The sequence below is a fragment of the Felis catus genome, chromosome B2 (genome assembly GCF_018350175.1).
Source record: "Felis catus isolate Fca126 chromosome B2, F.catus_Fca126_mat1.0, whole genome shotgun sequence".
NCBI classification, from domain to species: domain Eukaryota; kingdom Metazoa; phylum Chordata; class Mammalia; order Carnivora; family Felidae; genus Felis; species Felis catus.
The window spans coordinates 53674549-53700053 of NC_058372.1; the positions used below are offsets into that span (position 1 = coordinate 53674549).

A 25505-nucleotide genomic window follows, 5' to 3' on the forward strand; every position below is an offset into this window, starting at 1 on the left:
AAATAAGGGTGGCACATTCTTCAAACAATGATGTAATTCACCACCTAGTTAAACTCTTCCTGTGTGCGCGCACACACACATGCACACACTTGCACACACACATGATTAATCTCAGAGTACATCTTGTATAGATCTGGGAGACAGCAACTAGGTTCACACATCCATGACAGCAACAACTCCAGAGTTGTTCTGACAGTCTTGAACCCTCTCTCTCATTCAAACCCTTGCAAAATTTTAAGCCATGTTAATATTTAAGTAGCTGCTGAAATGAGGGCTTCATAATGCCATTTTATTTATGTTTAAAACATGATATATTTGTAGATGTAAATATACTCTCTAGCTTAATCGTATACGCTTATAGGAGCAAAAACAAACATCAAAAGAGTTCCATGCACATAAGGTTAAAAAAAAATGGGGAAACAACTTGTCTTTGCACCTTTAGCATTCTCCCTTCTCACTGACATAGCTTTTACATTATTTGTGTTTTGACACGCTGTCATATTGTCAATTTCCTCCAAGCTCAATGGCCTTGTCCGTATGATGCCGCTTTGATGTATTTCTACTATTTGCTTATATTCTAGATGTCTCCAACCAATACATATTAAGTATAAAACTTAGTCGACATATGTAAATTAAAAGCAATTCAACATGCATCAATTCAAAGTACTTCAAAAAGCTTATTTCGCTAACATTTAAAAATGAGCACTTTGCTTTTCACCAGGATGGCTTAGACTTCATACTATTCTAGGAAAGCCGGGATGTAATTAATGACATACACAATGTGGCCTCCCCACATGAGTCTTTCTCACTGTAACCCTGGAAAACAGGTGAGCAATATGAGGTAAGCAACTGTGCAGACCAGAATACAATATTGCTAAACCCCCCCCCCCCAAAATAATGTAAAACATCTAACTGCATTTAAAAAACACCATCCCAGTGTTCACTTTGGCAGCACATATACTAGAAAAACAGCATAACCATCGTGGTTCTCTTTCAATGGGGAATACAACATTCTCTTTAATCCCCAGCTTACCCGGTGCTCTTCCTGCTGTTGTCTTAGAGTTTCATATTCGAGGGCTGGGGCAGGAAGCTGAGAGATGATTCTTTGTGTTTCTGTCAGCCATGGCCAAAGTTCTTCATATGTTTCCCAGAACTGGTTAACCAGGGACTGTGCTCGTTCTAGCTGTAGATACCTCTCTGAGTTTATCTGGCAGATGGCATCATAGTTCTTCAACACCTTGTCCAGTTTTTTCTAGAAAATAAGATAATGAAATGTGCTTAGCTGGCTAAACAGGCCAAACAGCACATATACTCCAGAATGTTTTTTCTAGCACTGTATGCTTAGTGCAAAGCAGGCACTCACAGATGTATGTTAAACGAAAAAAATCATTAAAACCTATTTAGATTAGGGGCGCCTGGGTGGCTCAGTTGGTTAATCATCCAACTCTTGACTTCGGTTCAGGTCATAATCTCCCAGTTCGTGAGATGGAGCCCTGCATCAGGCTCTGTGCTAACAGTGTGGAGCCTGCTTGGGATTCTGTCTTTCCCTCTCTCTGCTCCTCCCCTGCTCACATGCTCATGCTCTTGCTCTCTCTCAATAATAAATAAATTAATTAAAAATTTTAAAATGTATTTAGATTGTAACTATTTCTATGTATAAACATTCATTTTAAATTTAAAAAGACCCTTTGGGGGCTCCTCGCTGGCTTGGTCAGTATAGCATCTGACTCCTCATCTCGGGGTTGTAAGCTGGAGCCTAGCATTGAATGTAGAGATTACTTAAAAATAAAATCTTAAAAAGAAAAATAAAGATCCTTCAGGTTCATCCATATTTTTGCACAAGGCACGATTTCCTTCCTTTTTAAGGCTGAATAATAATCCCTTCTATGCTAATGTTGAATCTTACCACAACAAAAAAACCTTTCACATATATGTGTAAAAAATAGCAAAAACGTGGAACCATAAAAGTACAAGTGGAGATCAAGATATATCCACACAACAGGTTTTTATATTATCATCAAAAATCATGGGATTTAATGACAGAGAACAAGCACCCCTCCTCCCCCCATCAGAAATATTAGGTGACAAAACCCAAAATATGAATAAGTAAACAGACTCAGGTTTTTATGAAAAAGACAATGAGCTCTCCAAATATAATAAGCCAAATTCTTCAACTATCCTTCTAGGTCTTATAGGCTTTCTGGGCTAGAAAACAAGTCTCATATGAGTCTAGCGACATTAACATTACTTTCTGGCCAAAAGTAAAGACTCCCTCTCACAAGTGAAGTTAGAAGAGGAATTGCTAACAAAATTAACTGCATATATTAGAATCAGAGTAGAACATTATACTATACACTGTATTTTATGGGGTGATCATAGTGATCTAGATTATGGTATAAATTTACATCATAAACTAATAGCAGAAGATAAAGCACAACAGGAATCTAATAAACCACAGAATGACACAGAAAATATTTCATGATGATCTCTATTTTTCATGTCAGTCTTTATAAAAATAATAAAGGGAAGGTTAAATTATAAATAAGTAAATTGCCAGAGTAAATAAAAGTAGTATCAATATACAGTTACATTCTATTACTTTGTCCACGGTACACCTTGAAACCAATGCATACTATTTAAAGAGTAATCTTGGGCATAGACATTTGCATATTTTTTTTTTTTTTGCTATGGGATAGTTTCCTATCAGAAGCATTAGTATACATTAATTTCTTTAGTCTGCTGAGATGTCTGAATGTGAATTGAACTAAACATTTTTACTTGTGACTGGTTTTCCATCAATTTAAAGAATCATTAGAAGTCTAGAAACCAGATGCTTTCTTAATTATTCAGCTCATTTTTTTCCTGTACAGCTTACCAAAATTTTATATAGAATGGATTTCAGCATTAAAGAGAACCATATATTGTTTTTTTTTTAATTTTTTTTTTCAACATTTATTTTTGGGACAGAGAGAGACAGAGCGTGAACAGGGGAGGGGCAGAGAGAGAGGGAGACACAGAATCGGAAACAGGCTCCAGGCTCTGAGCCATCAGCCCAGAGCCCGACGTGGGGCTCGAACTCACGGACCGCGAGATCGTGACCTGGCTGAAGTCGGACGCTTAACCGACTGCGCCACCCAGGCACCCCGAGAACCATATATTTTGAAGCATACAGACAACAGGTGACATATAGAGTAATAATTTATACCAATAATAATGGCAATAATACAGCTAACATTAACTGAATGTTTAACGTGTGCCAGTTATTCAAGGATGCAAATTTTAATAGCTTTAGTGTCTATTAAAAAAAGTGTCCCCAGGGTGATTCCCTTAAGGAATATTCCTTTTACTTTTACTCTGTAAGTTTGAAAAAATGCCTTATTTAAATCTCATGATTCAGATGTCCAAATGGCAGCTGTGGATAAAGAAAATGTGCTGCTCTAGGACTGAGCACTCAATGCATGCCATTTATTTGAGGGTCTCAGCAGCAGCCACACAGACAAGATTATACCTTCATTGATTGCTTTTCCTCTTCACTGCATGTGGTCATGATTTTATGTCCAGATTTCACAAGCTCATCAATAATATCCTTGTGTCTCAAAATCTCCATGGTGAATTTCTGTGATTTACCAGAATAAAGATAAAAAGAGAGAGAGAGAGAGAGGCTGTGTGACTAAAATGAAAACAATCAGGCAAAGTAGTTAAAAATACCAAGTTACACTAGAAGGGTTTTGTAAAGTAAATCATGCAATCCCACGTTCTAGATTGGAGCACGTTAAGAAGCAATTTTGATATAACTGGAAATGTACTTCTTCACCTTTTGAAGCTGCAGCTGAGCAGAGGTCTGGTCTTGCTCAAGCCTGATGTCACCCAGAGACATCAATTTCTTTTCGGTTTCAGTAATCCAGGATAATTCAGCATCAGCCGCTTGGTCAAACTGAACAGAAGATGAATAATTAGGTCAGTAAGTTCCTGTAACTGGTGCCAGAAAAATACCTACCTAAGATTTTTTAAAATATCCTAATTACACAAGTGGAAAATTTGAGCTTGTCTCTTTATGGCATCCTGAAATAATTCATGGTAATCACTCAAGTTATAAAGGAGAAGTTCCCACAGAATAATTAAACACACGCTCTTAAAACACATTGAATCTGTAACATGGCATTAATTATTCTGGGACAGCTAAGTCTGTTACCTTCTTTTTGGTTGTTATAAGAATTTCCTCTGTAAGAGTACTATCCAAATTAAACAGCTAAGAAAGTGGGTATCATCTTTCAATCGCTGCATTCATCACTTTAATCCATATGATATGCAGACAGCACTCTGCTACTGACATATAAGATTCCTAGCAAAACTCATGAAATATTCCCATTTATTTATCATACTATGTGTGTATAAATGTATGTGCAAAGTATGATTGTGTATGTAGAGTATACCCGCAAATGTCTCATGTAAAATTTTTTATATCTCATTTAATAATTCACTTCCAAGAGCGTTCTTAAATATTTTACGAGGTTTTATTTTCCTGATCTTAACAATAATTCATGGTAGAAATTCATAAAGTACAGAAAAATATACAGAAGAAAATTAAAACCTGGAGTTAATACTGTTGGTATTTTAGTGAATTTTATTCCAGAAGTTGAAAAAGATTTATAAAAGTCTGGGATAATACTGTATAAACAGTTTCATATCCTGCTCTTTCATTTATTATGAACATTTCCTATGTCGTATTCTTTGAAATGTGAATTTTAAATAACATCATTGTATTCTAGCATACGTGGATATTTTCATTTAGGCACACTGCATTTTTTGCTATTATATAAACAGACCTGTAATAAATATAAATCTCTGCTGGCATCTTCAATTAGTTCTTCAGGGTAGATTCCTAGAAGTTAACTACCAAGTCAAAGAGCATGAACTTCTTCATTACCTTGCATGAGACAGAACCTGATGCCTTCTAGGACCAAACAGGTATCATCAATGAGCAAAGTGCTCCCACAAGCACCAATGGTAAATGGTAACTAACACTGGCCTTAGTTGGAAGATTTAATGGGAAACAGACATTGCAAGCACTCAGTTACAGTACTGCCAGAACTTTTAATTTTTCAAGAGAATCTGGAAATCTAGATGAGAGCAGGGGATACATAAGTGACGAGAGAGAAGAGTAGAGATAAGATACTAGGTTAGAAAATAATTCATACTTCTAAAACACTCTGCGACACAATGCAGACTCACGGGAAGACGGAGATGTGCTTTCCCTGTTCCTCGTAAGCACACCTACAAATCCCCGGGCGTTACATACACGCCCACGTTACATACGAAACACACATAAGACTGTGAAAGGAGACAGAAGACAGCACAACTGCTGTGGACCTTGGCGCCCAGGGAACAACACAGTGGTGACTTCTCTGGGTTTTCTTCTTGCCTCACACGTCCTAGACTGGACATTGGAGAAAATGGAACCTGGAAACACCAAGAGGCACAGACAAAACCCCAAGAGAAGTCTGCCCCCTCAGCCAGATGACCAGGAAAGGGGCATCCTAGCAAGACACAGAACTTTTAAACAATAACCACTCTGTCTAGACTCCACAGGAAAAAAGGCTGTGGTCTCACCCACACTCATGCCAAGGAAGGCCTACATTTTCGCGCTCATGAGCCTACATATCAAGGTGCTGGCACCGTTGCCAGGGTGATGTCAGAGAAGGCCAAATAGGGAGATGCAACTTTTGGTGCCACTGGCCAGTAACAAAGCTCCTGCCCACAGTATCAGTGGAGATCATGTGGGGAGCCCCCACAAGCAGTCATGAATTGCCCCTCCCTATCTCCTCCGGGGTGGTTCAGAGAAGGCCTAGTGGAGAGTCAGGATTTTCACCACGGCTCTGTGGTTAACGTAGCCACCTTCACTGAGCTGCTGGAAAAGACTGCTCTGACAGCTGGAGGTCTAATCCCCACTCCCAGCCGGCAGAGATGAGGAGCACCCCTGTCAGGTGTCACGAGAGGCTGAGTGGGGAACGTAGACCTCTGCTTGCACCTGGCAGTACCCCCAGCTTCTTCTGCCAGAGTGGTGCCTGAGGAGGCCAGTCCAAACGGAAAGTTTAATTATGACCCAAAACTCCTAAGTTAGCAGCAAGAACCAAGGCCTCCAATTGAACTAAAGAAAGATCATCAATGGATGCCGATACCTAGATGACAGAAATGTTAGTACAGTCTGACAAAAATTTTCAAGGAACAATGATAAAAATGCTTTAATGAGCAATTTTATTTCTTTATTAAAAAAAATTTTTTTTCAACGTTTATTTATTTTTGGGACAGAGAGAGACAGAGCATGAACGGGCGAGAGGCAGAGAGAGAGGGAGACACAGAATCGGAAACAGGCTCCAGGCTCTGAGCCATCAGCCCAGAGCCTGACGCGGGGCTCGAACTCCCGGACCGCGAGATCGTGACCTGGCTGAAGTCGGACGCTTAACCGACTGCGCCACCCAGGCGCCCCTAATGAGCAATTTTAAACACCACTGAAATGAATGTGAAAAATCAGAAGGCCTTAGCAACAAAAATCCTCAGCAAAGAAAGAGGATACATAAAGAACCAAATGGAAACTTTAGAACTTAAATATATAATAACAAATAAGGTCAGAGGATGAGATCAATGAAGGGCACAGAGGAAAGAATCAGTGAAGCAAAATACACAACAACAGAAATTACCCAAGCTGAATAATAGAAAACAGACTGGAGGAAAAAAAAAATCAATAGAGCCTCAGGGAACTGTGGAACTATAATACAAGATCTAACATTCCTGTTGTTGGAGTCTCAGAAGAAGAGAAAGAGATTGTAGAAAAAAAAAAACCCTCAAATATTTTAAACTATGATAAAATTACAGAAATGCAGAAATAACTTCTGGTTGCCAGGAGTTAAGGATGGAGCAGAGGTGGGAGGCTATAAAAGGGAGATATGAGGTAGTCCTACGGTGATGAAATGTTCTGTATCTGACTGCATCGATATCAACATCCTGCCTGTGATACCGTACTATACTTTTGCAAAATGTCACCACCGGGGAAAATGGGTAAAGGGTACAATGTGACTGTCTCTATCTTATTTCTTACAATTGCATGTGAATCTACAAGTATCTTAATAAAAGTTAATTAAAAACAACAACAACAAAAGGTCTGTGTGGATAACCTCTGTGTGAGCTCCAGTTCACATTTTCCTTTTAGATAATATACTGCCAAACCGCCCTTCAGGTAGGATATACTGATTTATACAGCCACAAGGAAAGTTTTTCTGTACCCTCATCACCATGGGGTACAATTTATTTTTAAATAATATTTTCCAAGCGTATCAGTGGACTTCCCTTAATTATAAGGAAATAATCTGCCAGCAGTAACCTGGCACAGACTTGAATAGCACTGATTAAGAGTAATGTTACACTTTCAATCTCACAAAGAAAGAATAACAAATTATAGAAGTGAAAAATACTTAATAATATTATAAATTATTATAGTTTTTTCCTATATATCATGAACCCACTTGTTTTCACCTTTGCCAAATAATGAATGAGTAAATAAATACTGACGCTATTTGCAGGTCAGTTTCTTTTAGTCAATGGTTCAGATAGAAGAAAAATTTAGTAATCATGTAAATAATGGGTCCCAGCCAGGAATACAATAGAGGTGTTAAAAAAAAAAAAAACAAACTCAATTGCATAAGGATATGAAGGAGGAGATAGGGCTTAACAGACCTTTCCTTAACCTCTAAACTGCTGCCTGAATAATATCTGATAGAAACCAATACCTACCAAAACAAACAAACAAACAAACACGATGCAAAATCAGGCTGCTTTAAGACTAACATAGTGTCTGGACAGCAGATTGGAACACATTTGCCACATTGGGCTGTCCTTCAAGTGTCACACATTTAAGAGGACCCATGATATGCTGAACTTGTTCCAGACAGAAATTCAGAGTTTTAGTCCACAGACTGGGGTGAGCTCCTTTATAAGGGCAGTACTTCTAAAATGACTGTGTGTACATTTATACATTCAAACAGAATTACTCATTTTTCCTGTATTTCCCATAACTTTATACATTATTTTTTTAGCGAAGCCACATTTTTCATAAAACTTATTGAAAAGGCTCCTGGTTTGCAGACAGTAGTGTTAATAAATGTTTTTTTTTCATTGATTCGTTACTTTTTCTGCTACTGGGACAAACCAGAACAATGTGGCTTCCAGAAAAGAATCTATATGAAAGACCATATGAAAAATTGTATCTTAATCTGGTTCAGTAATTTTTATGATGTTAGTTTCAAACGGAACTACTCATTAGCAATTATTCACCAATGTGAAAAAGAAAAGAAAAGAAAAGAAAAGAAAAGAAAAGAAAAGAAAAGAAAAGAAAACAAAACAAAACAAAACAAAACAAAACAAAACATTTCGAGGCACCTGGCTAGCTACCTCAGTCAGTGGACCGTGTGCCTCTTGATCTCGGGGTTTCGAGTTTGAGCCCCATGTTGGGGGTAGAGATTACTTAAAAGTAAAATTTTAAAAAAAGAAAAGGAAAGGAAAAAATTTCAACTAATTCAGGAGCTTCAATGTAGAAAAAAGAAATCCTCATGAAAAACAAGTAGAAGAGCCTTCATAGTTAGATTATTCACTTTCAAGATATATACAATGAAACTTCAAGGTAAAACTTTATTATGTGATTCCCTTAACGAATGTGAAACTGGGCAGAACAGTCCAGGCCTTTGTACCTGAGTGCAAGTGCTGCAAGATATCTGAATAAAATTTAACAGTAATGACTTTTTTCCTCTACTGGTCCCTGAAAAAACAAAGTGACAAACCACCCTGCTTGTTTGTGATCAGGCAATTTTCAGCACTTATATGACAGTCCTAGTAAATAAAGTCAGCCTGTTAGTGTTAATATTAGTTTAAATCTATTTCTCTTTCTCTTAAAAAAAAAAAAAAAAAAAGAATCCAGTGAAAAATAGTATGGGGATACCATCTAAGTTGCCAAAATGGAAAGCTGAAACTAAAACACTGTTTCTTCAACCAAGGCAAATATTTGCTCTGCTAAAAGAAAACAAGACTGCAAGCAGAAATTTCCCTCCTGTCTTTTGAGATTTTTTTAATTAAATTAGCAAATATTTATTGTTTAGCAACAAATGGAATAGACCCAGGGTCTTCATTAAGCAATTTACAGGGAAGCAAGGCATTTTATTTACACCTATAAACTTTCGAATGACTATATGTGTACATTTCTAATAGACCATAAAGGCTGCTTATTTTACAATGTGAACAATATGGAGAACCAGTTTATTAGACCAAATTTTAATAAACTTGTTTACTGCTCACTCAAGTAGCAGAAATTGACTTCAAATAAATTGTAGATAATATTACCATCCATAATTGCATTCTAGGAAATATTCTACTAGGTTTTATCAGTGGAATCTAACCACGGACCTACTATAACTCTTATTATAGTAGAACCAGTATTTCAGAAATTTCCAACAAGACTGTGAGAGACATTTAAGATTTTATTTATTTAAAAAAATTTTTTTAATGTTTATTTATTTTTGAGAAACAGAGAGAGACAGAGCGCAAGCAGAGGAGGGGCAGAGAGAGAGGAGACACAGAATCCGAAGCAGGCTCCAGGCTCTGAGCTGTCAACACAGAGCTCCATGTGGGGCTTAAATCCACGAACCATGAGATCATGACCTAAGCCAAAGTCGGGTGCTTAACTGAGCCACCCAGGCACCCCTAAAGATTTTATTTTTTAAGTAATCTCTACACCCAACGTGGGGCTCAAACTCAGAACTCTGAGATTGAGTCGCACACTCCACCAATTGAGCCAGCCAGGGACCCTAATAGTGAAAGACATTTTAATTGGCTATCTCAATTCCTGAAAAACGCTCTAAAACAATAATGGCCAGCATTTTACTGAACACACTAAGTGCTTCACATGCAGTATCTTCTCTAATCCTGACAACAACTGCATCATCTGGGTATTACCATCTACTCCATTTACAGTTGAGAAAACTGAGGTAGAGAAAAGTTACCTGACTTACCAGGGCTTACCCAGCTAGTAACTGTTGGAGCTGAGACTCAAACCAAGGTGGTCTGACCCCAGAGACTGCATTTCTAGTTGCCCTATCACTGGTGCTCGTATACAGTTCGGGCTTCGTGAACTCAAAATATGCATGCAATTTCACCAAAAATGGCTCACATACCACAACCGTCAATAAATAGTAGGTTTTAACTTCTTAAACATTTCTCCAGTCTCTGACAAACTACTTTTGTGTTTACCTAGAGGGTTTCTTTTAAGTGGAAATAGAGGCTTAAGAAAGGCAAAATGATAAGTGAACCTTAACTTCAAGGACATCCTTTTACTCCCTTCCCCCGGCTGAGGATCTTATCACTTTTCCTTGATTAGCATTTCCTTCCATTTTGCTTTGCATTATTCATAACACAGCCCATATTTTCCCACCCCCAACACCTGGAGGGTCTAAACTAATCTCACTTCCGTGGGGGAGGTTTCCTACTAGTTCTTTAAAAGAAACAAACAGGTGTTATTTTTTTTCCAAGGCTGATTCCTAATGACCTGATGAGTTGCTTATTTTAATTGCACCCAAATCACCAACCTACGTGCCTTTAATATAAAAGGGTCATTATGGCCACTCAAGCCAAGCAATTAGAACTGTTGAAGAGTGTCTGGGATTCCCAGACCCCGTGAAATACACACATTTTAGCAACTTCTGACAATTGTGCATATTAATATGAGGCAAAGGACAATGAACTTCTCTGAGGTTAAAACAATCACAATGGTGTGAATTCAGGCTATAAGTCTGCACATCTTTTAAGCGAAAGTGCCTCCCCCTATTTCCACATTGCTCATTTGGTTCAATTTGCAATTAGAGAAAGAAAGCAACAAAAAGAAAGCAACAAAAAGATGCTACTTCGTGCAGGTTTAACAGGCAAAAATATGTAGTTTCTAACTCAGATGATGGCATGTATTGTGAGAAGGAGAGACCTGTTTCGTTTTGTTTATAAAGCTCACCATCACTGTTTACTAAAGCTGCCTTGTTCTCAGATATTTCCTAAAAGTAATGAATGGGCCTAATTCTTATAAAAAAGCATACTCTCTTCAGAATGTCAATGCTTGCCAATCTGTAGAGTCAGATGCATACAGTCCTCACTCATTTGTCCATAATAGAGGCAGTTTGATGATTTTTCAAACAGCAATAACTACTACTCAAATTTATAAAGGGTTCTGTCATAGGCCTCCATGATTTCAAAATTCAGTGACACATATTCTCAAAACTGTTACTATCATATAGGATAACCATAAAAAATCTAACCACATCAAATCAGAACTTTTCTAAAAACTATGTTTAAACAGGGTGGTTACAAAGTCATGCCAATTACTAGACATCTGCATGCTCCCTTCCCTGTCCTTTTCAAACTAATTCTTTTCTATGTTTTCTTGGATATCTTTTTTTTTTCTTTTTTTTTTTTTTTAAGTGGGCTCCAACACGGGGCTTAAACTCACGACCCTGAGATCAAGACCCAAGCTGAGATCAAAAGTCAGTTGCTTAATTGACTGAGCCACCCAGGCACTCCTAGACATCTTTCCCATCGATGTTTGGAAGCCAATATACTCTGCAACAGTGACCTGACTCACAAAGTCCCTATGCTTTTCTTGAATTCCAAAAAGCAGGTTATAACATTATACAGGAGGTAGATCTGTATACAAACAGCCCTAATGCCGGGCAAAAGGTGAACCATCTTAATAGAAATTTACTTGGAAACAAAACATTCAGTTATTTAAAATCTAATTTAGCCAGGTTATTAAGAAACAAAGCATCAAATCTATAAATGTAAAAATTACCACTTGGTGTTCAAGACATACGTCCTACCCTGTCAACTTGTGGGTGTGGGTATGTTGAAGGTAGGGACCTGGAAAGGAGTAGCTGTTAATAAAACAAATTGTATGTGACTATAGGTATGTCTAAAAAGACGGGACGGAGGTCAGATCACGTCCATTGTTTTAGACGGAGAAGAGACACAGAATGGTGCTTGGTCTGTTTATACACCTTAAAACAGTACAAAATGTGTGGCTAACATCCGAGTCTCCAGATATTTTTGCACCATCTCTTCTATACTGCAGAGACGAATTATTATTGTGAAAACAGAAAACAAATATTTTAGTGCCAAACTGTACTCTGGTGCTAATTCCAAATATTTATAAGTGAGCAAAGTTATGAAATGACTTCAGTCATAAATTAGCTCCTTTATACACTTGAAAATTATGAGTTTAGAAACATGTGAACAACCAGAAAATATCAGTGGCATTAGCATTAGCTGTATGACTTATTGGTAGTAAGACACTAGTTCTTCCTCCCTCAGAAGGAAGACTGGAAGGATAGAGATCATATTATTTACACACTATTTCTTCCATGAGTTTTTCCTGTATTCTTTCAGAAAATCTTAAAATTTTCTATAATGACTGTGTCTCTCTCTTTCTGCCCCTCCTCCACTCACAGTCTCTCTCTCAAAAATAAATAAACATTTAAAAAAATACAAGCTCAACCTGTCATCTTGCCCTTTTTATGCTCTTATTTCACTGAACTAACCACCCACAGTCAACCTCTCAAGAAAAATCATACTCCAAGAGTACAGAATAGTAGTCTTGCTATTTAGGGAAATCTTCAGTGCCAATTCTGAAATGTGGATATAAGTTTTGGGGAAAAAATCCAGTGTTTTCATACAGTTGAATAAACTTCACAGATAAATACATTTATCCTCCTGTAATAATGAGGCATACAGATTGTGCCGAACTTTGAAAACTGAAGTCATGCAAATACATTCCTCAGGCATGAATGCTCTCCCTCACAAAAATTTCTAAGGCAGGCCTTCCGCTATCATTGTATTTCATCAGCTTTTGTGATTCTAGAGCATGGCCCTGAAATGAGGAGTGAGGCATTATGCCACATAAATTATAATACAGAACTATATAAATTACACTTTTACAGCAACCTTAGAAAATTAATTTTGGATGCTCCCACACAATCTGCTTGGTTTGTGGCTCTGGTGTTCAGCATGTATTAGTAAAGGCTTAGTTATGTGCCTTCCAGAGCTCTGCTCTGAAGTACCCTGCAAGAGCACACTAATCCTGTCACAGAAGGTCTGCAGTAAGAGTCTGATGACTTAATGTAAATAGTCCGAGATAGTCAATAAAAGTTAATCAAAACACATATTATAAACTTCTATTTCCAGGACCCCACTCATCACCCAGAGTTTTCTGAGGGAGCTGTGGTGAGGGCTGGGTGCCTACAAAACTCTCTGGAACTCTAAACTCTGCATGAGTCACAGGTCAGAAACAACCCTTCCCGCTGCCCCCCACCCCTTCAGTGGAGAAAAAACACGACATCACCAACACAACTGTTTCCTTTTTAGAAAGAACACAGCCTCTCTGCCATTGCTGTATGTAAATGAATAGTCAGTGTGGACTTATGTGATAACTCAAAATATTTACTCACATACAGATTAGACTTAGCCAAGGCATAAAATTAGCATTAGCAATTCACATATATGTAAGCGAAAAGCACTTTGTTTGGAAAGCAGGGCTGATCTTCCCAGTGACCGATTTGGTAAGGGTATAAATCTGGGCTACAATGAGGCAGATGGCTGTTAACAATGTACAGATTAGCCTTGCCCTGCCTCGCACTCAGATGTCGAAGTAACCCAAAATCTTTTCAAATCCCTCCTTTCATTTTTGAAGCATAACAAATGAATGGAAACACTATTAATAGAAATCTTTGTTCAGGTAAAGGCTCTGAGAACCACTGGGGGAAATTTATTGCCTAGACAACAAACCGCTTGTCCCTACCTGCTGTGATCTCAGAATGGCCGCATCGATCTCCTCCACCTTTTGAGTGATGGTGTCGCTCACTAATCGGTAGCGGTCATTGTCCTCCGCCACCATTTTTTCCAGTCCTTCCCTCGCCCTCCAGGGTACCAACTCCAGTAAAGCACTGCTCACTTCGTTAAGGGAGTCCAATAAGGCTTTGCTGTCCTTAGCTTCCTTTTTCAGTTCCTGAAAACAGAATTCAGAAAAGATACAAATCTGTGGGTAATGCTTAAGAGTTAGAACAGGCTTTTCCTTTAACTGTCCTGGGGGCTAACAGCCTTTGCAGGTCAATTATGCCAGGCATTGGTCCCTGAGTTTCAGTTAAGTTCTAGAAACCTTTGCTATTTAGAGCTATTTTGTAAAAAGGAAAAGTGTTTCCTGAGGAGTTCCAAAGAACAATTCATTTGTCAACACGGCAAAGATTTTATCTTTGAACTTTAATATAAATGTTTAAAATTCGGGAAACAAAACCAAGCAGGTTCACATGTATTATTCTTTGCTTTCTGGTAACCTCTAAGTAATCAGGTACTAGGAAAATAAAATAAAGAGTAAAGTCCAAGCCAGAACTAAGTGACCCTCAAAATGAGAACGTAGTGGCTTTAAATCATCCCTGTTGAATCATTACAGGCTCAGTGAGCCTGACCTCCCCGGCTCCCTTCCACCCACATGTGATCATACTTCAGGGATGATAAAACAGAGGCTATCTCTGAAAAGAAAACAGCATGACAGAATACCACTTCTGCAATGTAAGTAGAAAAGCTACCTCATGCTACGTACCTATCTTACATAAATATTGTTGTTCTAAGCAAATTATGTGTATCTCTGAAACAATGACTTTTTTTTTCTTTCTGTTTTCACCATTCTGTCTCTTGTGTAATAAACTATACTCCCAACCATAAGACTCTGGAAACAAATTATAAATGCAGGGCTTTCATCTCTGGGCTCTTCGAAGTGTTACACAATTGATCTCCTGCCAATTTCTATTGGGTCCCCATCAAGGCATCCTTCAGCATATTAGTAACGACACGAGACTATCACCCTAAACGGTAACAAACGGATCCAAAATGCATAAATAAAAGCCTACTTTTTGTCTCGCTTGGGCTTGGCTTGCTGCTTCTCCCGTCAGAACCTGAGTTTCGTATGAAAGTAATTCCACCTCCACTTTGTCCAGCCAGGTGCAGAGCTCTTCACGTGTGGAGTGCAGGCGCCTGGCAAGCTGCAGTGCCTGCTCCAAGGTCTTGGCTACATCCGTGCTTAATTTAGTAATGTCTTTGTACCTTGCTTTAATGGCTTCCAATTTATCTTGAATGATTAAAACTTCATCACCTAAAATTTCAAAGGCGTGTTATATCTCGAGAAAGCAAAGAAAAGCTAGAGGGAGGGTTTCTTCAGATATTATTGTACACTGATGAGATTTTCTCAGGGAGGGGAGGGAGGAGAGACATTTTTCCAAAGATGATCTGACCCAAGAGAAGCCTTTTTCTAGGTTTTAATCCTTCCCGGGATTTCTGGCAAATCTAAACAGCTCTGAAAATGCCAATATAAAACCGGAAAGGGTTACAGTGCCTGCAGTTATGGGAAAGCACCACCTTCACAACTAACTATACGGTGTTTTCAGACTTCAAGCACAGGAGGTAAAAACTGCTTGGGTTCCAACACTGACTTTGCCACTCGTTACCATGCACAAGATCTTTAACCTCTTTGTGCCCTTGGTTTACTCATTATTACACAGGGATGAAAGAATCTACCTCATAAAGTTGTGATAAAAATTCAACAAGTTTATAGTTGCAAAGCGTTTAGACCAGCGTCTGGCATGTGCATATGTATGTGTGCAAATGTGTGTGCATGTGTGTACGTGGTACATGTGTATGGGATGTGAATGTGTATATATTAAAAATAATAAACTCATCTGCACTATTCCAGTAGGTCCTCGCTCTCCTCTACCTCATTTTCAGACACCCAGAGAAATTGCATCCTGGGCTTCAGACTCCTGGTTCAAGGTTCTAGACACTATAGTGAACCCCTCGCAACTCACAATGAATGTTACTGGCCCATACTTCAATACAGATGCTAACTGGACACAGGTACAGTGAAACTTTCCTGTGGCCAAAGGAATTACTAAAACGAATTAGTCTGTATCTGTTTTCTTAGTAAGTGTAAGCATGGAGAAATGAAGTGTGTGTATAGCCAGAGAATTTGTCACTGAACGCAAACTATCTTAAAATTTTAAAAACTGGTCTACAACCTGCGTACTCATGCAGAACAACTGCCTCCCGCAAGTGGAAAATGAATGTAACCCTGCTATGTGCTATGAGTAATACACACAACTTCCATTAGGAACTCAAGTGAGATCATGAGAAAAAAAGTGAGCTCATATCCCAAAACCCCCTTGGATCAGTCTTCAAAGAATTCTGCAGAATGAAGTCTTGGAGTGGCCTCAGAATTATAAAGGATTTTGTTTTTCTCTTATCCCTAAAATATTTAGAAAGCAATGCAAAAATGCTAATTGCATGATAATCTGATTTGAAAGATTCTCACCTGTTGTTTGTTTCAGTAGTTCTAAACCATTTAGTAATGCCTGATCTACATTTTGTTTTCTGAGTAGGATGTCCTCTTGCAGAACCTAAGACACAGGTACGGTTTTTATGTTGGGGGGGAAAAAATCACAGTTAGCTTTGGTTAATCTTAGAGAACTCTGTGTTTCACAGAGATTTAAGTAGACACCTCCCATTTTCAACTATTAATCCCTGTTCCCTTATTTTCGCCTTCTCTTTAAACCACCATGGCCCATGTTCATCTACCCTAATTCACACGCTCTCTCCTTTTCAGAAAACAGACTTTGTGAAGATATTGGACTACCTGTTAATTATGAGTCTTCATGTACAATAATAAAATAGCAAACGAAAGGGGGGAATCTGGCTATTGGATAAATTCAATCTCTTTTTAAAGTGACTCCATTAGAAGTAATCTGTATATACAGGCAAAGTCTTTTTTTGGGTATAGCAATTCCCTTAAATCATAAGAACATAAAATAATCCAGAAATGAGAAAGACTTAGAAAATAATGACAAGTGAAATGAAAAAACAAAAGAAAAGAAAAGAAAAGAAAAGAAAAGAAAAGAAAAGAAAAGAAAAGAAAAGAAAAGAAAAGAAAAGAAAAAGGAAATAAAAATACCCGAAGTTCAGACTGCTGCTTCCATAACCCCTCAGGGCTGTAATCCTGGACTGAGAGCTTGCTCAGTTTGTCATGCACTTCATTCAGCCAATTCATCAGCTCAACTTCATCTTCCCCAAAAATCTTAGCATTACATAAGGCCTGCTGGAGGAGCTCAGACCTGCTGTGACTTTTCTCTTGAATCTCAATGTACCACACTTGAGAGGAGTCTAGTTTACTTTGCACCATATCTTTATCCTCCCTGGAGCTCAAAACCTTTAAGGATTGGCCAATGCTAACAGCCTGGTGCAAATGTTTATTGTGATTGATGATGTCATCTTCTAAGGCCTAAAATAAAGTTTAAGAAAAGAGAAACAAAAAGGATGGACAAATAAAAATGAAAACATAAATCAAATGAAAGAATGACATTTGAAATGGGCTTAGTTTACAATTATGCATAACACAACAGTACATAACTCAAATTTATGACATAAAACCACAAAGGAAATGGAAAACTGAATCTTACTAACGTGCAATGGTTATCTTACTTTGTGCTGTGCAATTTGTTCCTCAAGTTTAGACGCTTGGGTTCCTATGGGCTCACAGTTCGCCAGCTTCTTTTCTATGGTTGTAAGCCACTCATTCAATGGTTCTAGGGTTTCATGAAATTGCTGTGCTACCACTGAGATACCTTCCAACTGACGATTCCTATAAATGTGCCAAGATAAAGGTCATTTAGGGATGAAGAATGTGTGAAATAGTCAACAAACTTCTTTACTCAAGCTCCTGAATTCTAAACATTTTTTTGTGGAAAACAACTAAGGTTAAAATTAAGATCTGTCACATTTAAAGGACATGCTAAAATAGCTATCCTATTAAATAAAATTAAAGGTGAAGCACAGGCCAATCCCAAGCAGCTAAATCTTATGAAACTCTTAAGAAATCTGGTTACAATAATAGCTATGTAATAATAATAGTAATGTCATAATAACAATAGCAGCAATAACAATGACAATAATGACAATAAAAAAAAAAAACTTATTGAACACATATGCTGTGCCAAGCCTCCATTTTAAGTGTGTTATATATTAATTAACTTCAATCAGAGCACCAGTTACTGTGACTTCCTTAATCAACTGGTCAAAATTGGATTCAAATTTTGAAGACCATCTGTAGCTCCCCCCATAGTGGAATGAATAGTGACTCCTTCTAAAGTAGTGTGTCAGGTCTATTCCCTCCCAACCCCCGCCAAAAAAAAAAGTACAGTGTCAGGTATATTTCCCAAAAGCAACACTTAAAATTTTATGGATTAAAATATCATGAAAAAGGATTTCTTTAGACTTTTACTTATTTGAATACACTTTTATATAGTTTGAAATGCTCTTAAAAAACACATTAGTTCTTCAGTTAAAATGGTACCATGTAACTGAAAACCGACCTTCCGCCACCCTCAGTTTTTACCTAGGGCAAGAGATTGTGCCCGTCTCTATACAGAGTACCTGACTCAGTACCAGATCCTGGGACCAAGAGTGGTTGTCATAACTTTTTATCATGTATAATTCTTAGGGAATTGCATGATTTAAGAAATTTGCTTTCTATGGAGACCAAGGGAATTCTGGAAAATTGGCACATGCTACTGAATATAATTTCTGTGTATATCATAAACTACACATTTATATATCTCTTAAAACTTTCAGATGAAACATATTTGATCTTTAAAAAAATGAATATAATTATTTTTGACTTCTAAATTATTACTAAAATTCTTTTTTTCCTTTTTTAAAAATTTTATTTTAGAGACAGAGAACACACACATGTAAGCATGTAAGAGAGAGAGAGAGAGAGAGAGAGAGAGAGAGAGAGAGAGAGATCTCCAGCAGGCTCCATGCTCAGCACAGAGCCCAATGCAGGGCTCAATCCCATGATCCTGGGATCATGACCTGAGCCGAAATCAAGAATTGGACGCTCAACCAACTCAGCTACCCAGATCCTCCACATTCTTTTTTTCTAAATTCAAATATCCAATCATCTAGAATCAGTGAAAATAAACTATTTTGTGACCATATTTAGTTTACTGTGATTTAAATTGTGAGTGACTTTATTAATCAGCATATAAATCATAATATGACCACTATCCTTCTATTTAATACCACTGTGAGGAAGGTTTAGGAAAAGAAAGCCATTGTGGTAGTAAAGCAGGGATCTAGACATTAATTCATTTCATTAATTCATTTATTTTTAAAAAGTACTGAGAGTATCTCTCATGGCAGTCAGGGTACAATGTCCTGGTAATTCCACAAATGGAATAATCTCCCGAAATGAGACTAAAGGACATGAAGCTGTTAGCCTCCTTAGGAGCATCTCATTCTACCATACAACTATAAACTATAATTAATTCTACTCCAGTATTCAAGATTAGACAAATCCTCTTCTCTTCACCATTGTAGTTCCAAAGAAGGTAGCAATTTATGGAGATAATCATTCTGCTCAGTGGTTCGTCTAGTTTCAACCCACCCAGTCTAAGTGGCTGTGGTTACACTCCAGTGTAGCTACTACTCAACATAGGTCAATGTGATCCCAACATGGAGAATGAAAAAAAAAATGTAATCAAGAAACATGTTGAGTGCAAAAGCCCATTACATGCTTCCATAGCACTCTATATTTTTGCTCTGAAATATCACATTTGTCATTAGTTTTCAATGGCTATAAAACACTGACTGTACCCTGAGGACAGAAATGATCTGTCCAGCTCACCTCTAAAGCCCAAGGCCTAGCTCTATGCCTGATGCACAGTGGGCAGGTAGTAACTGCGTTATTAATAAATAAATGAATTACTCCTGAGGGAATTATTTTTATAAAACCAAGTGTTGAGATGTGTCTGGTGACTACAAGACCTTACCAAGGGAGGAGGGAGGAGAGCGGCACCACAGCCCTTGCTACCTGTTCACATACATGATAAACATAGGAAAATGACAGTTTGAAGAAAAGCAATATCAAAATGCAAAACATCAGTAATTGAAGACTTTGCTACTTCTTCAAAAGACCGGAAGTATGTAAGTTACCGTGTTTCAGCTTTACTAAGCAATGCCTCCCATCTACTGTCCAAGAGACTCAGCTGCTTCAGAATCTTTGCTTTGTCTGCAGGTTCTGCTGTTGCAGCAATTTTTTCTCCTTCACGTTTGATTACCTCCACAGTCGATTTGCGGTCATCCAGCAATCTTTGGAGAAGCTTGACACAGAACATTAAATACCAGAAGCAAAAGGGGAGGCGGGAGGGACAAAGAAATAATTGTGTTATCGGAATGGAAAACACAGTCTAAGTACTTTTGATATGTGACAAAATACATATTCTGTATAGATTCACATAAAAAGAAGTAGGATTTTAAAAATGGCTCATTTTGTTTAGTGATTCATTACTATTGTGTCAGACACTGTGACGGGGGCTTTTCACAGCAGATAAAACTAATATTGATAAGCCCGCTAAGCCATTCACTATTAATTTTTAATATAAAATAATAGGGTAGAAGGTGCTGCTTCAGTATAAGTCCACTGCACAGAAAGCGCAAAATTCCCATTACTGTAAAGAAATGGGAATACCTTAAACATTCAACAATCATGTCCTTTTGAGACAAGCTTAAGATATTATAAATCATTACTGTTTTCAAAACCTCTCCCCATGTTAAATCATTATAGAGAGGGAAGTTGAGACTCAGACCAACTTCACAAGCCAGTGATGCTAAATCTAGAGACTCTGGCCTCCCTTTACTAGGTGGGACTAGCTCCTACAATCCTTCATTAGGATAGAAACTAAAAAAGAGACTTCAAGTATCATGTCCAAAATGAACGGGGAATGGAACAAGTCAGAAATCCCCCAAAGCTGGCTAAGTAAGACTAGTATTTCAGGATTTAGAGGCAGAAAAAAAAATGCAATTTAATTCTATGAAGCATTTCAAAAAACTCAGAATGGAATGTTTGAAAGAAGTGGCCAGAACCCAGGATTACTTTGCTCTCATCTAATCAAAACAATTATTTCATGAGCAAGTGCTATGCATAAGCACTGGTCAAGAGCAGTGAGGAAGTCACAGGTACGTAAAACGCTAAACACTTCACTGATTCCTTATTCTGACCCTGATGGATAATTAAGGATTAAAGAAATGTATAGTTACCTAGAGGTAACAAGCTAAGACAGCACCCTCTCCCTTTCACTTTGAGACCGCCAAATCAGGTGGTAAGAGGAACCAACATGTTTAAAAAGAAGAGGAAGAAACGCAAACTCTCTTGACACAGGTTAGAGTCATTAGAAAATCAACGAACCACAGGTGATTGAGGCAGTAGAGAGAACTCATTAAGTGGATTACTTCTGATAAACTTTAATAGCAAAGCCTCTAGCAATTAAGAAAGCAAAATCCACATATAGGTCTTGTTGGTTAAACATAGTTCATTAACTTTGGGAGAATAACAAAGGTTTAAATTAAATAGTGAATGGTAGCAATTATATTGCCATATATAATATTATGCATCCTTATTACTTTATTACATTCTTATTCTTTATTACTTTATTACATATTATGAATTACATACTATTTAAAAATCATTTTTTATGTTTATGTTTCTTTAATCCTTATCTCCAAATCTATTTCTAATAGGTTAACTCCCAACATACTAGAGTCCTCAAAGAATTTTTAGAAATAGTACTGAATGTCAAAGCTAAATTAAGCCTCTTAATCCATTCCTTTCTTTTTAAGATTCCACACGGGAAAAACCTTACCAATGTGCTGTGTGCTAGGCCCCTCCCATGTGCCATTTCAAGTCATGGCTGACAAATTAGTACTGAAAATGTCACTAAATACGTCCTAACTGACCATCACCATCTGGAGCACAAAATGTTTTTTTTTGGTATGTTATCATCCCTTCAGCAAGTGTGTCTTTCTTTCCAACTTGGTCCTGTATTAGTAGTGTCAAAAGACACAACACATTCTTTAGCATATATGAATCAAATATTTGCTTCTTTCGTACAGGCTGAGCCACAAGAAACGGCCTGTATTTAATCTATAAAAAAAAAAGGAGTAAGAAATACAGGGTGCTAGTTATGGAATGAGTAAGTCACAGGGATAAAAGGCCAGCATGGGGAATATAGTCAATAGAACTGTAAAAGCATTGTATGGTGATACACGGTACCTCCACTTTTGGGGAACACAGCGTAACATATAAACTTGTTGAATCACACTGTATTCTACACTTGAAACTAATGTTACATTGTGTGTCAACTATACTTTTTTTTAAAAAAAGGCAATTTCATACAGATCAATCTGCTATGTAAGGGAATGACGACATTTCCGCCCAAGTTACCTTTTCAGTGAGTGAAATCTTCCTTGACGACTCTACTGGAAACTGCATACATACCCACCCCCAGACTCCACTCCAGCACGTCCTGTCCATCCTTGCTCTGTCACTTCCTACTTATCTCCCACCCCTGCTTTATTTATCACTTGCTAACTTACCACCATGTACTTACTTTGTTTATAGTCTCTCCCTCTTCCTCCCTGTCCACTAAACCTTAAACTCAGTGAGGAACTTGCATCTTTTCTGTTCAGGGATCACTGCCAGCAGCTGAAACAAAGTCTAAAACCTGGCAGATGTTGAGTATATATTTGTTGAATGACTAAAAAATAATACCAGTCAACTAGAATATCCTATCACTACAGAGAGTCACAAGGTAAATCTTTACTCTCATGGTTATGATGGGACACGAAACACAATACAGAAGTATCACGAACTTACTTTTTGCTCTTGTATCTGGGCCTTCACCACTTTGAACTCGGCTGATGGGGGCTTCTGGTTGGCCACAAGCTCCTCAGTGTCTGCCATCCAGCTGAGCAGGGACTCCAGGGCGTCCTGGAAGCGCCCACAGTGCAGCAGTGCCTCCTGCAGCTGGGCTGCCCGCTGAGCTACCTGCAGAGTTTCCGTTGCGACGGCTTATTTACTTGTTTCACAGAAAATGCAGTTTGCCCACCAGCCACCACTGTTCATGCTCAGCTGCCCATCTGGTCACAAATTTTCTTTTCCAGGGCATCTGGGTGGCTTGGTTGGTTAAGCCTCTGACTCGTGGTCTCAACTCAGGTCATGATCTCACGGTTTGTGGGTTCGAGCCCCACAGTGGGCTCTGTGCTGAAAGCATGGAGCCTGCTTGGGGTTTGGCCTCCCTCTCTCACTGCCTCTCCCCCTCCGTCTCTCAAAAGAATACATAAACAAACATTAAAAAATGCTTTTTCTTCTCCTTTTCACTTAAAATCTGCCCAAAGCACTGACGGTGGCCAGGACTGTGGTGGAAAGGAGTCAAAGTTTAGCAAGTAAGCCAGGAAGAAAAGGTTACCATCCCAAATGGTAATGTAAAAGATGAAATCTTTGAGACTTTGGAAATACCCACTACGTTTATGATTAGCAATGAATAATTCAAATATTTTAAGATTACCGAAAGAAACAATGTCTTAGTCATTTTTATTATTATCCTTTGACTTCATATTTTATTTCCTACTGATGAATATTTTAAAAGACTACATTAAAAAAAACTTACAGTAGAGAGAAACAGATTTTTATTTTGCTAGGAAAATTGCCTGTGAAGTATCCAATTAAATTCTGCTAGCTCCAAGTCCTACAGGCTTTTTGGACAAACCGGACCCTTTGTATTCTAGTAAATGGAGTCTCTGTGTCCTACACAGAGATATCCTATTGCCCTTCTCACAGATCTTTTCCTTCAGGACTGAAAAAGTAGTTGGCAAGATGTTTTAAGCACTATTGAATATATTTGCACCTGACACTACATTCCAATTGTGTTTGAAGAGCACTACAGTACGAGTCAGACTTTAAAGAATGATAAATGTAGTTCTGAGATCTGGCCACAATTGCCTAAGATCTCAAAGCACAGAAAACTACAAGAACAAAAACCACCACCCCCAGATAAGCACAGTCGTCCCCTAACAATGTCCTGATAATTTACGTCATGCAAAGGGCTGCCACTGTGTTTCAGCATGATCTCCTTAAGACACCAGAACATTATCTTCCAATGTTTTCCTTCGTGGGCATTTAGAAAAAAGTGGGATCTACATCTCATAAATGAAATGTCATTTAGAGTTAATAGTCTATAGTGAGGGTGGTAAACCCTTAGCCCAGGACTGACAGAGAGACACGGTGGCTTTCACTTGCACAGCATGACCTATTATACAATGTAAAATTAGTTGCTGACATTTGAAAATTAGGCTTCACAGAAAAAGTGAGATTTTCAGGTTCCTTTGAAAATAAGCAGACTATTTGGCAACAGTGAACCTAGATCCCTACATGGAATGATTTGCTGGAGCTAAGTACCGGCTGTACCTTTGAAGGTGTATGTGCTCGCTCAACACAAGGTCATGAATTACGGGCCGCCTGCCATCACCCTGGCACTACTGGGCCTCTATGAAAGTCAAGTTAACGGCAGGGAGAGGTCCTATTTCACCCAGCTTACTTGTTTCATTTATGCTGCCCACTGAAGCCCTGTGGGCATCCGAATTTGGGCTGCCGAGTTGACAGCAACCTAAAAAGGTAGGCATGTTTAGGGAAGTTTAGCTACTATAAATATGACGAGTCACAACAAATGCTAGAGAATAATAATCAACAGAAATGACAATGAAGGGAATGGAAAAATTACCTTCTTATTGAGAGTCTTCCACCGTGCGTTGACATCATCCAGGTCATGCTCCAAACCCTGGGTGCTGGTGCTTTTAGCAGCACTCTGAATAAGGCCCTGACCTAACCAGTTCACATCTTGCTGTTTAACCTGCAAAGGTTCAATCTCTTCTTTTTGGAATACCTGCAGTTGGAAGAGCAATCATTTATATAAATTACCTTATCTAACAACCACCAAATACAAACATTTGTTCAATGATTGAGTATCGGTTATCAGAGTTAAAAAGAATTTTTGTTGGCTATTCATATGTGACAGCTACCTTATGAATAACAGTAAGAAACTAAACTTAATATAAATTCATATTATCAAAACCACTCAGGAATTTTAAAGAATGATATTCTAAGTACCTTTAATCAGATTACCTATAAAACCAAGAAAAGAGTTTGTGTCCTCTCTCTACTGCTTCATTAGCATAAACCAGATATTTTCTATCATTCCAATATAACTCTAGTAAAAACAGTATGGAAAATGCAAAGGGGCAAAATGGTAAGATGGGCCCAAGATCAGTCTTCCTGGGCATGGACCCTTACAAGCTCCTCTAAGGGTAACTGCTGCTAGCTGACAACTGAAGTTTGAGACTCAAACTGGGAAAGAGGATAACTGACAAGACGATGAGATGAGCCGAGAGGCCAATCTATAGCTTGCCAGAGGAGCCCAAATACAGAGTTAGGAAAAGAGAAAAGACTTAGGCAGGCACAGTAAATAGAATAGATCCTTACCCATCCAGCCCCC

At 38.1% G+C, this 25505-nt stretch overlaps 1 protein-coding gene across 27 annotated transcripts in view; it reads right to left on the minus strand.

The window, feature by feature from the left end:
- Positions 1–25505, minus strand: part of DST (dystonin) — a 503266-nt gene that overhangs the window by 56209 nt on the left and 421552 nt on the right. For 23 of the 27 annotated variants that reach the window (XM_045057678.1, XM_019830751.3, XM_019830757.3 and 20 more), the window contains 11 exons: positions 24735–24896; positions 22832–23002; positions 20113–20279; positions 17599–17758; positions 17072–17398; positions 16436–16520; positions 14982–15223; positions 13877–14083; positions 3815–3934; positions 3509–3616; positions 1034–1252 (listed from right to left, as the gene is read on the minus strand). In XM_045057678.1, coding sequence (XP_044913613.1) covers positions 1034–1252; positions 3509–3616; positions 3815–3934; positions 13877–14083; positions 14982–15223; positions 16436–16520; positions 17072–17398; positions 17599–17758; positions 20113–20279; positions 22832–23002; positions 24735–24896 — 1968 coding nt within the window. The remainder of the gene's footprint in view (positions 1–1033; positions 1253–3508; positions 3617–3814; positions 3935–13876; positions 14084–14981; positions 15224–16435; positions 16521–17071; positions 17399–17598; positions 17759–20112; positions 20280–22831; positions 23003–24734; positions 24897–25505) is intronic. The other 4 variants (XM_019830761.3, XM_019830760.3, XM_023254073.2 and 1 more) reach the window with 1 other exon arrangement.